This window comes from Ambystoma mexicanum, chromosome 7p (assembly GCF_040938575.1).
Source record: "Ambystoma mexicanum isolate Mex_15411 chromosome 7p, UKY_AmexF1_1, whole genome shotgun sequence".
Taxonomy (NCBI): domain Eukaryota; kingdom Metazoa; phylum Chordata; class Amphibia; order Caudata; family Ambystomatidae; genus Ambystoma; species Ambystoma mexicanum.
In genome coordinates, this window is record NC_090939.1 from 662,765,597 (window position 1) to 662,778,659 (window position 13,063).

Genomic DNA, 13,063 nt, shown 5'->3' on the forward strand with positions numbered 1-13,063 from the left:
TGGCGGGAAAGAGCGGTGCAGGTGTGCCAATGAGAAGGATCTCAGTCTTACTGGCATTCAGGCAGAGATCATTGGTGGCGCACCACTCCTGGATTAGACAATTCAGGATGCGAGGGGGAGAAGAGGTGGCAGAGGGGAGCCTGAAAGCAAGCTGGGTGTCGTCCGCATAGCACTGGAAGTTGGAGCAAAGAGCAGCAATCCAGTGGGCGAGATGTGACTGGTATTGGTTGAACAACCAGGGAGAAAAGTTAGACCCCTGGGGAACACCACAGGTGGGGAGAGAGGAGGGAGGAAGGACCCAAGTTGGACCTGGGATTGTCTATCAAAGAGGATAGAAGTCAGCCAGGCCAGAGCCTGACCAGCGATACCTAGGTTATCACGGAGCCGGTTGAGCAGGATGGCGTAGGTGACCGTGTGAAAGGCAGAAGAGAGATCAAATAGGATGAGGACAGAGGGGAGATTAGAATAAAGCTTAGAGAGCAGGTCTTCACAGATGTTCAGGAGAGCAGTTTCCGTGCTTCTGGCTGCTCTGAAGCCAGACTGATATTCATGGGGACAACCAACAGATTTAGTGTGACGATTAAGCTGGGAGATGGCCAGCTTTTCCAGGAGTTTGCCCAGGAAAAGAGTGATGGAGATCGGGCGATAATTAGCCGGAAGGGAGGGGTCAGCTGAGGGTTTGAGAAGACAGTGCACAAGAGTGTTTCGGGGGTGGGGGAGGGGGTTTGGGAGGTTCGAGAGGCGAAAGAGTGGTTGCAGAAGTCAGCCAATGCTGGAGCGAGGGTGTCAATGTGGTCCTTGATGGTCTTGGAAGAACAGGGAAGAACCTGTTTTGATGAGGTTTTCATAGATCGGACTTGTCTAGAAACCTCGTCGGGGGAGAAGGGAGGAAAGGCAGAGAAGGGAAGGGGGTGGCCACAGGGGGGCCAGAGGAAGAGGAGAGAGTGAATGGAGAAGCAGGAGAGGCCAAGAGTGGAGAGGATGTCCTGGGTTTTAGAGATGAAGTGAGAAGCCAGGGCCGTACAGAGGGCCTGGGAGGAGACAGGACAGGTAGAGACTGCGGCAGGATGGTGCAGGCGGGAGAGAGAAAGATCCGTCAAAAGCCTCAACTGACACACGCTTCATGGGTCGAATGACTGAGATGGTGGGGGGGGGCTGCGTGGGGGTAGGATTATCCTGACCGGTAGAGTGAGAGATAAGAGGAGTAAGTGGTCACTCCAGGAGAGAGGCGTGGTGAGAGGGTTAGAGAGGGGGGATGTCTGAGGAGATCAGAACATCGAGTGTGCCCTGCAGGGTGAGTTGGGCCAGAGGGAAGAATAGAGAGAGATCTGCCTTCTATGCGTGTCCCCTGTAATTCAATAGGATGGTACTAAATGCCATTGTCTATTCTGGAGCGCTGTTTAATCCTTGTAACTGCCCTCTCCCTCTATAGATGAAACGGAATATGAATACAGCGGAAGCGAGGAAGAGGAGGAAGAAGTGCCTGAACAAGAAGGGGAGCCTAGGTAAAACATTTCAAGTAGCATTTCCTTCTTTTTTGTTGATAAAGTTGCCTTCATCCCTCAGTGTCCTTACTGTGAGGCTTGTATTTGCAAAGTGCTTATAAATCTCAAACCAATTCAATGTAAAGGTATTTGTACCACGCACCGTCACCACCCGAGTGGTCCCCAGGCGCTCTGGGGGATCTGAAAAGGAGGGTGTGAAAAAAGAGGGAAGTGAGGGGGGTGCTAGGGTTTAGTGGGAATTGGAGAGTGAGTTGTGATGGCTTATTGGCAGCTTCAGTTCGGTTTGCACAGTTCGCTGAGCTGAATTGTGGTTTTTGGGTCAGTGCAAATTCCCATGTGCTGTTGTGCCGGGTTATGTGGTGTTGGTCTGTTGCAATGTGGTGAAGTATGTGCGGATTGCTGTGCAGAGGTAGCTGTGCGAGTTTCTGTAGGAGAATTTTATGTGGATAGGTTTTTGAGTTGGGTTACCTGGTTTTCCTTACCTCTTTGTCTGCGTTTCTGTGATCAACATCTGTGATTATCCTGTGCGTTTAGTATTGTAGTTCTCCTAGTTGGCAGGCATGTTGAGTAGTGGTAGTTCTTTCTGTTACTCTAGTGGTAGGTGTACCTGACTGATGCAGGCATGTTCCCCCGCCCTGGGGTTGGCGATGTTTAGGTTGGAGGATTCTTGTCCCTCCCTGCCCATCCGGTGTTGTGATATGGCATTTGTAACGCGCCTATTAACAAGTGTTTCAATGCACGACGAGGCAAGGAAGGGGGAACAAAGGGAAGACTAAGACAGCGATCTTACTAGGCCAGGTGACATTGAGCTCGCGCAAGTGCAGGGGAGTGGGGAAAGGGAGAACTGTGAGGGTAAGAGGGGGAAGGGGCAGTGCAATGCATAGGATCAACAGTAAAATAAATAAAATAAATAAGTGTGGCCAGCTTGTTGGGTATTTGCCTACCTAGGTTTCCTCTGTGGGCTAGCGGTATGTGGGCATGAGTGGTCTGGGTGTTCCCTCCTCCCACCCCCCGCCTTCTGGTCAGGGAAGCTCAAGTTAGAGGTCATGGGTTCCTGCCTGGGAATCTTGTTTCCCGCTGGGTTTATGCTTCCCAGTAGTTTTCCTCTGGTTCTTGAGCAAAGAGCCACGTTTTGAATAGTTTTCTGAATTCCTGATGATCCCTTGTGTTGCGTATGTTTTTGGCAGGTCATTCCAGGTTATTGCTGCCCAGTGAGAGAAAGGTAATCCTCCTGAATGTTATTGTATGGTTTTGGTTCTACGTGAATATCATTGCTTGATCTGAGCGTTCTTTTGGGATGGAAGACTGTTATTTTCTCATTAAGGATCCGCAGTTTTCGATGTTTAGTGGTTCTTAATTTTTAATTTTCAGGTGTTTCTTGTATGCTATCCCCAGTCCTCCTCCCCTTTTGTTTTTCCTGTTTGCTTGTGAGCATTTGAAGTTGTCAGGGAGGCCGTTGTGGAGTGTTTTTGTAATTGTCGTCTAGCTATGTTTCGGTTATGAATAAGATGTTGATACCTCCGTTGCATAGGAGATTGTAGATCTCGGTGGCATATTTGGACATTGATCTAGCGTTGATTAGGTTGCAATTAATCATTTTGACATGATTAAGTTTGTTTTTTGATCCTAGTTTTGTCTTGCTGCTGTTCAGTTGGAGTGCTTCTGTGTTGTCACAGATTTGGTGATCCGTGGAGTCTGCTACATCATTGAGGCACTCTGTTTGATGAATTCTTCAGCTTCATCAGATGAATTCTTCAGCTTCATCAGATGAATTCTTCAGCTTCATCATCTTCTATGTTTTGATATGGTTGCTGGCAGTGCCTTTGTGTTTTTGTGATATACAGAGTGAGGATGTAGGTTTCATACCCTTCTCTTCTGGGGTCCTCCTTTTTTTTTTTTTCTTTTTTTTCAGGGTTCCTTTGGGCTCTGTGTGTCTGGACATGTCAGTGGCGTTGAAGTGTCGAGGTGCTGCGGTTGTTGCAAAGTACAGTGTGAGATGCAGGGATTTTTCTCTTCTCATGAGGTTTGTTCTGTTGGCTGTTTGGGGTGTGTTTGCTATTTGTGACAATTTCAACTGGAGGTGGGTGAGTATGTGGGTCTGTTCAGTTTGTTTCTTGTTCCGATTCTCTTTGGCACGCGTCCAGCTCTGTGTCAGGGCATTTTGTGGTCTTTGGTAGTAGGGTGGTTTGGGAATTGAGGAAACTGGGGCAGTAGCCTGCCTGTATGGCCTTGTTTAGTTTGGGTGATTTCGAGTCTTATTCTCTTGCACTCTGATAGCTGGATGCCCTCTATGGGTGGCTGTCCAATTTGTGGGTTAGGTTCTGGTGTTCCTCTATCTATTTATGGACGGTCTAAGCGAGGCGCTGGCGGGATACTGCGCGTTCGTGGAGGGTAGCGCAGTTGGAAATGGGGAAGTAGACTTGTTCCTGGTTAACTTGGGCAGTGACCTGGCTGTAGTGGCTTGCTTTCAGGGAGGGCCTAGGTTTCGCAAAATGGTTCATAAAGGGAGAATATGGCTAGATTTGAGATTCCTAGATGGTGGAAGAGAAGGCCTGGGTTTTACCATACAATGGACATTTCAATGTAAACATGTAAATTGGGTTCACACTTGATTCTCCAGAGGGTGTTCTAGGTGTGTGTTTAGTGAAGTGCTTATTGCAGGAGGAGGTGGTTTAGGATGGGGTGGGTGAGCATTAACCTGGCAATTACTACTAGTAGTTCTCCCTACCTTGTCTGTTGATGCTGGTTGACGGCTGTATGATCCTCTTTTGGCACGTGTGGATACTATCCGAAGCTGCTTATGCTGTGCGTTGGTGGAATTTTTTGGCAACCACCCAGTTAAGGCGAGGTGGGAGTAAGGGCGCTTGTTGGCAGCTGTTTGGGCAATAGGCGCGGTTTGCCACTGCAGCTCGGTGTACGGTGCAAGCACTTCTTTACCAGTTGCTTGAGCTCTGTGTAGGGTGGGGTCCGGGCATAGGGGGGAAGGGTTACAGTGGGTTCTCAGGTAGAATATGTGGGTGGGGTTAGGTGGCAGCGATTGACATATATCTTTTTTGTTGGTGGGAGGTAGCTTGTTTCCATGCTGACACCTGCTGGCACCGCCTGTAGGGGAAGCCCTTTGCCATAGGGCCCCTAGCCACAGGGGCTGCAACAGGCAGATGGTTGCCTTGGCAATACGAATCTTATGAGAAGCTTGGCCAATTGGGTGAGAGGGGGACAGGCGGAAAGGCGAAAACACACAGGGTGAGACCTGAAAGGCAACAGATGCACGCTTGGGGCATCAAATTTACTCAAAGGATGTTAATGGATATTTATACTGCAAACTATTACCACTGGCGTGGTCCCCTGGCACTCTGGCGGATCTGAGAGGGAAAGAGGGTCGGGTGGGTTAGTAGGACTGAGTGGGAAAAGAGCAAGAGAGCTGTGATGTGCTGTTGGCAGCCTCAGTTCGGTTAACGCTGTTCGCTGAGCTTAGGTGTTTTTTTCGATTGGTCGCTGTCATGTGCTGTTGTGCGAGGCTGTGCCGTTTTGTTGTTGTGGTGAAGTGCATGCAGTTTGTTGTGCTTTAGAGGCATGGTTGTGTTTAGTTAGAGGTGTATGGAGAGGGTGAGATTTTTAGTAGGGCTGCTTAGTGGCATCAGTATCTAGATGTGAGGCGTGCTAATTTGCACAATTCTATACAGATGTGATGCAGGATTATCTTCACAATGTTGTCTAGATGTGGTGCATGCTAATCTGGATGTGACTGGTTACAAGATGGCTACCTTATGGAGGTGAGGTGAATGCGGAGTATGGCTGATGGGCATAGGTAGGCTGAGTGCCTGGGGGGGCGGGGGAGGTTGTAGGAACTGTGTAATGAGATGGGTGGGATAGTTAAAGGACAAGTACAAGCCAAATGTGACTCTTTAAGTTTTCGAATATGCCATGCTGTCTTGGAGGATACTGCAATGCATTGACGACCTAAACAAATATTTTAACAATTACATTGGTTTAAATGTGTGTACACAAGTAGATACATGGAATAGAACTTCCACAACATATTTTTCCACTGCACATTGGGAGGTTGTAGTAATGCACACACTAGTTACTGAGCAGTGACCTGAATGAATGCTCTGTCTCGTTGTGTACCAGCACATATGATTATGCTACAATGTTCTAACCCGAAAAACATGTGGCTGTCCAATTTATTAACACATTTTGTCACAATTGTTTTATTTTAAGAAAGTGTACAGTTCTGTCGGGCGTGGTGTCTATGCACAGTTCGAGCTCATACTGATGAATAAAGTACATTTGGGCCATTTACTTTCTATTTGCCAACACACATCTATTCCTGTATGAGGCCTCTATGCGCATCCGCCCACCTCCATGCGCATCCGCCATCCTTTGCACACGCATCAGCCCACCTCTATGCACACTCTTCCACCTTTATGGATGCACACACCGCTGTTCTTGTAAACGAAGCCACCCTCCACCGGCACACACACACCCTGTACTCCACAGATGATTTATAAAAAGGTTCAGAAGCTTCTAAACCTGGGAGCCAGAGTGCTAGTTCTCCCTGAAAGAGAGGCAGCAAAGAGTGTGCTCCTATTTGTGGTAGCTCCTTTCTTCTTTATTTATTTTTTGTACTTCTTCAAGCTTTGCCCCACTTACCTCGTTTCAGCCTTCAAGATTCTGGCCCGTATTTTGAAAAAACAAAAGGGGAGATGGTTTGAAGGTTTCAAATTAGCCATAGCTCTTGGGCAACTGTCCTGGAGTCTTCTGATTTCGATCCATTGTTAGGCCCATCTTCTTGGATCTTTGTTTTGCTATATCACCCCACAAAGCCCCCCCACCCTTTCGAGTGGGAAGGGTATGCCCAGACCTGGATTCCGAGCTTGCCATGCATCGAGAACAAAGGTACACATCTCCGACATCTGAGACACATTTGCGAACAGTAGCACAGTTTTATGGGTAGGATGCATGAGGTATTTTATGAGTCTTACAAATGTTGGAAAATGTAACAAAAACAAACCAGTCTTTTAAAAAATCAAAGGGAAATGTCTAAACAGTATCCCACAAAACAGAAACCCCTATTAAGACAGGTATTCTGTACATTTTACCAGGTAAATTAAATCAGTCTTTACTTAGTCTGAAAGATTGTCCATATAGTTTAATGGATCAGTCTGTAGACACGCTTATAATGAAAAGTAAGCTAGGTGTTACTAGTGTGTTTCGGTAGCTTCCGACGAGTCAACCTTTGGCCTGAGAAGCTATTGAACCCCAGCATAGGACTTTCAGGCCCATGTTAAACAACCAGACGCCCCGAAACAACGGATTGCATGTCATTTATAAAGTAATTTAATGTAATGCATGGGATAAAAGTACAGCAGGGTTGCTGCACTGGAGCAAGAGCTTTCTTTCAGTAAGTGCTGTGTTCAATTGCCTTGAAACAGGACTGCAGGAAAAGCCCCACCATCCAAGAAGATTAACCCAGCAATGGATCTAAAGTCAGAAGACTCTGGGAATGGGAACGTAACTGTTAGTGTTAGAAGCAATCGAGGAAACCCAGGAGTCACAGGGATTCAGGTCGATTTGGTCTACTTAAGTTGTGGTTGCTGTGTGGTTAGTGTGACGGGGTCTGCAAGCAGGGCCCCTGAATTTGGATGGTAAACCTGACGATGTTGAGCAGGTTGCACATGACTCATGAGGAACTGGACAACAATGATGAAGCAGGGCATCACAATAGTGACCTTTTAAAGCACGTCCCCAGAGGCTTATGTGACGGTTAAGGGCAGCATGTAGGATGCCACTAGGAGCGGCTGCAGTGGCCCAAGACCAGATATCCTGTGAAAAGGCATGTGGGTTTGAACAGCAGCACAACGCTATTGATACCAGCAAGATGGCAAAGACTCCTACTTCTACTCTGTGTACTACACGTCCAGGAAGTTTCAGGGGCCATCTGAGGCACATGCCACAGAGATGCCAGTGATTACCGCTGGATGGAAGAGCGAGAGCAGGAAACTCCTTTCCAGGGGCCGGCAGAGGCAGGGATTCATCCGGAGGATCAGGTGTGAGCTGCAGAGCCAGCCCCAAATCTTTAATTACGCTGCATCTTCCATCAAGCTTAAAGGTATGTAATTCCAGAATGGACCGGGTCTCCTAGTTCTTACACATTAAGGAACTGGGGGTTAGCCCAGCAAATCCACACCTGTGCACTTTCAAAGTTTTATTGACCACTCACTTGGGATTGGCCATTTAAGCTCAACTGTCACCACTGTGGGCGCACGCAAAGCCACACATTCACAGATGTTGGTTGAGTCATCTAGGAGACCCTCATGAAGTCTAAACCAGATCCGCTTCATCTAGAGATGCCGTCGTGCTGTGAAAAGTGATTGCCTATGCAGAGTAGCAAAACATGGCTTGGCTGTAGGACTTTAAATTGCATTTTATAGTAATGTCATCCTATTCAGGAAGTGAGTGGCTGACATGGTGGTTACACTGTAGAGTGGACAGTGTCGTGAACGGGTCAGGGCCATAACCCTGTCAGAAGGAAAAGGGGGGCGATGGTGGGGTCGTGGCAGATGGCACCACAGTCTGAGACCCCCGCCCTCCTCATTTTCCATGCCGGTTAATGGTGCCACTCTGTCGCAAAATGCCTTCCAGCATATTTCGAGACCACAACGCCAAAAAAGGCGGACCAGAAGCAAACTAGCTGAAAACCTGAAATGCTGCAACTAAGGACTGTAAACCAATAACAACTAGAGATTGTGCAGCCCCCCGGCACCCCTCCCCCCCACAGCATGCCAACGAAAAGGCAGAGCAGCCATTAGACTGTTACAAAAACAGTGCTGGAAAAGTAGGAGGGGCTTGCTTTGGGTTTTTTTAAAGCCTCTCAGTTTTTGCCCAGTTCAAAGACGGACGCTGATTGGTTCTTGGCCAGGGCAGTGATGCAGCCAATAGAAGGAAGAAGCAGAGACCGAGCCAGCGAAACCACCGTATATAAGGAGACAGAATGAAAGACATGGGTTGTTCAAGTGAAATCGGAGGCGGCTGAATGAGACCAATGAACCAGGCGGAGGATGAATGGTGCAGAGTATGGTGGTGCATAACTCTGGCAGTGTACAAGGTGGGGTATTTGAGCGATTGTGGTGCCAATTTGTGAGAATGAAGCAGTGAATGAGATAATGTTCCTGAAGGTGATGGTGGAAGTGGGAGATGGGATTGAAGGCAATCGGTAGAGTGAAAAGGAGTGGGTGTTGGGTGAGAGTTAGTATGATGGAGGTGGGGGGGGGGTTGTGGTGCGGTGAGGGGGGGAGGAGTTGTGGTGCGGTGAGGGGGGAGGAGTTGTGGTGCAGTATGAGTGGGGCAGTATCTGGTGCGGATATGGGGCAGTAAATGTGGTGCAGAGACCGGAGAGTAGCAGTAGTAGAATTGGAGAGAGGAGAGTAGTGGTGAGTAACATCAGACGGTGGAGTTAAACACAGGGAAAGAGTAACAGAGTGATAGACAAAGTGTCGGAGTGTGAGGAGAGATGGTGGGTGACTTCAGGAAGTGCAATAGAGATGCATAGGGAGGAGTAACTCGAGCATAGAAGGATAAGACCCAGTGGGGCCGCAGTGTCTGGAAGGCACAACTCTTTCCTTAAAGTTCATTGTGGAACACTAAGCAGGCTCAACCTAGATGATTCCCAGCGGGAGATTAGAGGAGGTATTTGCCTTTAGGACATCACGACAAAGATCAACAGAATTTAGACAGTAGGGTTTACTGATCAGTAGACACTATCCTGGGTTTGAGGAATGGCCTACACTAAACAAGATTGATGTCCCTTAGCGAGCCCCCTGCCCCTTTACTAGCCCGGTGCGTTCCACTGAACAAATCTGCCTATTTTAATAGTGAACAATCGGCACATTATAAACGTAATCACATCTTTAGTTTGACAATGTAAACCATTAAGATTTCAGTGGGACTGAATTAAGACCATCTGTGACAGTAGCTTAGCCAAAAGTGAAACATGGACTGCCCCAAAGGGCCTCTAAAAATCTTTAAAATCCTTTTGGACTGGCAAGTCGAGTAACTTGCATGAGATCACGACTGTTAAACTTGGGTTTAGATCGCTGGTGGAGATCTGCATTTCAGCTTACACCTATGAAGGGAAATGTGAGGGGATTTCTGGCTTGAATATTTATAACCTTAGGACGAAGTAATAGTTTGAGGGAATCCTAGCTGTTTTTCCATACTACTTTGGGAGATCACAAATTGGTTTCATGTGGGGCTGGCTCAGCCGTGTTCTGTTGTATGAAGGAATTGGGAATTGGGAATTACTAATTGAGAAACATTTGTAGGCACTGCCTCATTCAGATCCCTTTGGTGTTGAAATACAATGGTTGGGTGTTAAGAAGGGTAATAGGTAAGGCACAACCACACCAAGGTTTCTGAGATGAAGAGTGGAAGCCCAAGAAAGCACATCCACTTTTTAGCACATAGTCCTCTGTCCAGACTCGGTCCTGGGTACAAGTCGCTGCCCCCACGCGCCTTGCCGAGGCCAGGTATTAATCCTAGACAGTATGTTAAGGCAGAATCCCATTTTCACACCTTCCCTTTTTAGTATATGGTCCTATGGTAGCCCATATGACTAGTGGAACAGAACACCCCATTTTGGCCTTGGGTGATTAGGTCACCCTACGCTGGTTTCAAAGAGGTATGCTGGTGGTAGCTGTAGCTTAGTTCTGGCTTCACCACCGTTGCTAGCTTATTTACTGCATTAGTAGCCCAATGTACCCTTTTGGTAGCTATTGGGGTACTAATGTATTTCAGTCCTGCTGTGCAATTCCTTTGGGGCGTGGGGAGGGTAGCTTTGTTTCAGGAAACCATGAGGAAACCTGATTGGCTCGTTGCCAAAACATTTGTGTATGTGCCCTGGTGCGGAAGGCTGGTTGCTGCCTTTTTAAGTAGTGTTCATAGTATGTGTATTGTCCTTCTGCAGATGTGATTTTATTAAGTGCATATATTTCAGTATTCCTTTATACAACTGTGGCAATCTGGCTGCTCTGCTGCAGCTACCCCATTGGGTCTTTCATTTTGGTGAGAAATCCTGTTCTGCCTTCAGGATAGATTGTTGCACAACTCTCTCCCTAACACTGTCTGCGTTGGGTCTCCAATGATTTACAGCAATGCCATTAATTTGTGGTAGCATGGGGAGGGGACCCCTTCCCTGCACTGGTAGAGGGAGGAGGGCTGTGCACTACATAAAACGGAGGATCTCTGACTTGCTTAGCATAGACACTTAGCTTTCTGGTGCAGAAGTAGTGGGAGAAAACTCTGCTTTACACCATCGAAAGAAACCTCTAGAGAATAGTTTGATCACCGTCTCCTCTGCATACCCCGACCATCCAATCTTTGGATTGGATTACCCCTCCCACCTTCTGGAACTGATTTTGCTTTACCCTGTTGTGCTGCAAAACCCTTGTGTAACGCAGTAAATTATTTACTTACTAGGAATCTACATTTCAGAAACCAGGCCCTGCAAGCGGCCTAAAGGTAAACACTGACATGTGTCGCACTTACACTCCTATTAACTAGTGGGTGAAGGTGTTGCACAATAGAGGTATTTTTTTAATCTTCCCATCAACAGAGAAGGGTAGTGTAATAGTAATTCACGTAGCAAGTTTTCTGTTGTAGTTTCTTCCTAGATACAACCCACCTGCCACAAGGTTACTGTAGGTCTTCTGAATCTGCAAGTTTGGGAGGGAGAGGATGGCTTGAATCCTGAGTTTGATGAGTCAATACTTTCTTTCAGGCTTCTAATTTCTAAAAGATCAAAGACCTTTGCTATGCCCGCCTCCCGCTGAACTGGATGTATGTCTGAGGAATGGGTAGGCTCTGAGATTACCTTTGGATGTAGTGATCTCCAAAAACGCATACTAAAAGCGAGTAGTACAATAGTCGCCACAACGAGTGACTCCAGCTTGTCCAGTAATGAAGACAGATTGCCAAGGGAGTCTCTGAAAGCGAGCCATTAATGAAACTGTGGTAACATTTGCCCCATTGGAGCAAATGTTAACTGGCGCATTCTACTTTTGGAAATTCCGGTTCAATAAAAGGAGGGTGCAGGATGCCCAGTGTGGAAACGTGGCTCCTTTTCTAAGGTTATCATGGGAATGCTACCCTCATATAAACTGGAGCTGCGTTGGGTGGATTCGTGTGCATTAGACTTGCACTTCAACCCAGCGAAAGAATTGGCTTTGTTCAGTATCCCTACTAGCTAAATACGGTTAAGAGTCTAGCTGTGAACATCCTGTGTGTTGGAACAGACTGGTGATGACTGGGTTTCCTCTGTGTGGCCTGCAGGAAAGAGATTGTGTAGGACTGAGTATCCACACCTCATGGATGGAGATACTAAAACGACTGAAGAAACGTTAATAAAATGATGGTCTTGACAGCCAACCAGAAACGATAATGGCAGCTGGAGTCCTCCATACACTCTACTAAAATGTTCTTCAAAATAATAGACTGACTGCAGACACTCATTGAGCGGTCTGTCATGTGATCTGGATTATCATTGCTCTCACCTTGCTTAAGTCGCGAGCTTCAGCCCCCTCGTTATCTTCTAGCAGGGTCAATATCTTGCACCCGAGTTCCTGCTCAGGGTCTTCATATTTTCCAGCCCCAACTAACTGAGAAAAATATCTTTGAATGTGCTTGCTCCCACACAAATCTTCTCCTCTATGAAACCCAGATATTCCTCCCCGTCACACGGAGGGAGACTACACAACCCTTGTCCTCTTGGTATTAGGTAACCCACCTCATAGAGCATCATCACTAATCCACCAGTCAGACTATCATTCTACAACGTTTATGTGATCTTACTGACCACAATTAGAGTGGTACATTTCATCGCGGACAAAACGCGCCCCCTTTTTTTCCACCCTTTTAAAGCCACCCCACCTGACCCAATTTACCCCTTACCCCGCTAACCTTTATATATTTATTTAAATCTTTGTGTTTTTCTGTGTTATTGTCACACTTATGTACCACTCATTTTAGTTTCCGATAAAATGACTGGATAACTTCTGCAACGTCTTGTCTGCTTGCAGCCAGCTCTCAACTCGTCCAATTGTAAGAAGGGCTGCTGGTGGAACTTTCAATCGGTCAAACTGGTGTGGTTTCTGATTGGTAGCTTTCTAGCCATCACACACCACTGACTGTGATGTGCAATGTCTGCGCTTGGGCACATTGGGGCCTATTATGGTTTTACCCTTGGGTCAGAAGGACTATCTATACATGTCGCCCATTGGTCAGACAGCTAGTTTACCACGTACTCCTGCAGGACTGACTCTTGAATAAGAGACCATCTCTTTTACTTCTGAGATTTGAAATGAACATATCCACTAATCTAGTCTCTTGCAGAAACATTCAGTAAGCCGAACTGCAAAGGTCACAATGTGCTGCTCTGTATGTGTCACTTGGGGTCTAACAATAGATTCCCACATCTGTTGCCCTTTCTGAACCTCCAAATTATAGCCCTTAAAATAGTTTGCAGCGTGAAGATTTGGTTGCTACTTGAGTTTGAATTGGAG

The 13,063-nt window shown here is 46.9% G+C and overlaps 1 protein-coding gene across 4 annotated transcripts in view; it reads left to right on the forward strand.

Annotated features, from left to right (window-relative positions):
- The window catches only part of MAP4K4 (mitogen-activated protein kinase kinase kinase kinase 4), a 917,846-nt gene that overhangs the window by 612,022 nt on the left and 292,761 nt on the right, over nt 1-13,063 (forward strand). For all 4 annotated transcript variants that reach the window (XM_069636727.1, XM_069636728.1, XM_069636729.1 and 1 more), the window contains exon 11: nt 1,433-1,505. In XM_069636727.1, coding sequence (XP_069492828.1) covers nt 1,433-1,505 — 73 coding nt within the window. The remainder of the gene's footprint in view (nt 1-1,432; nt 1,506-13,063) is intronic.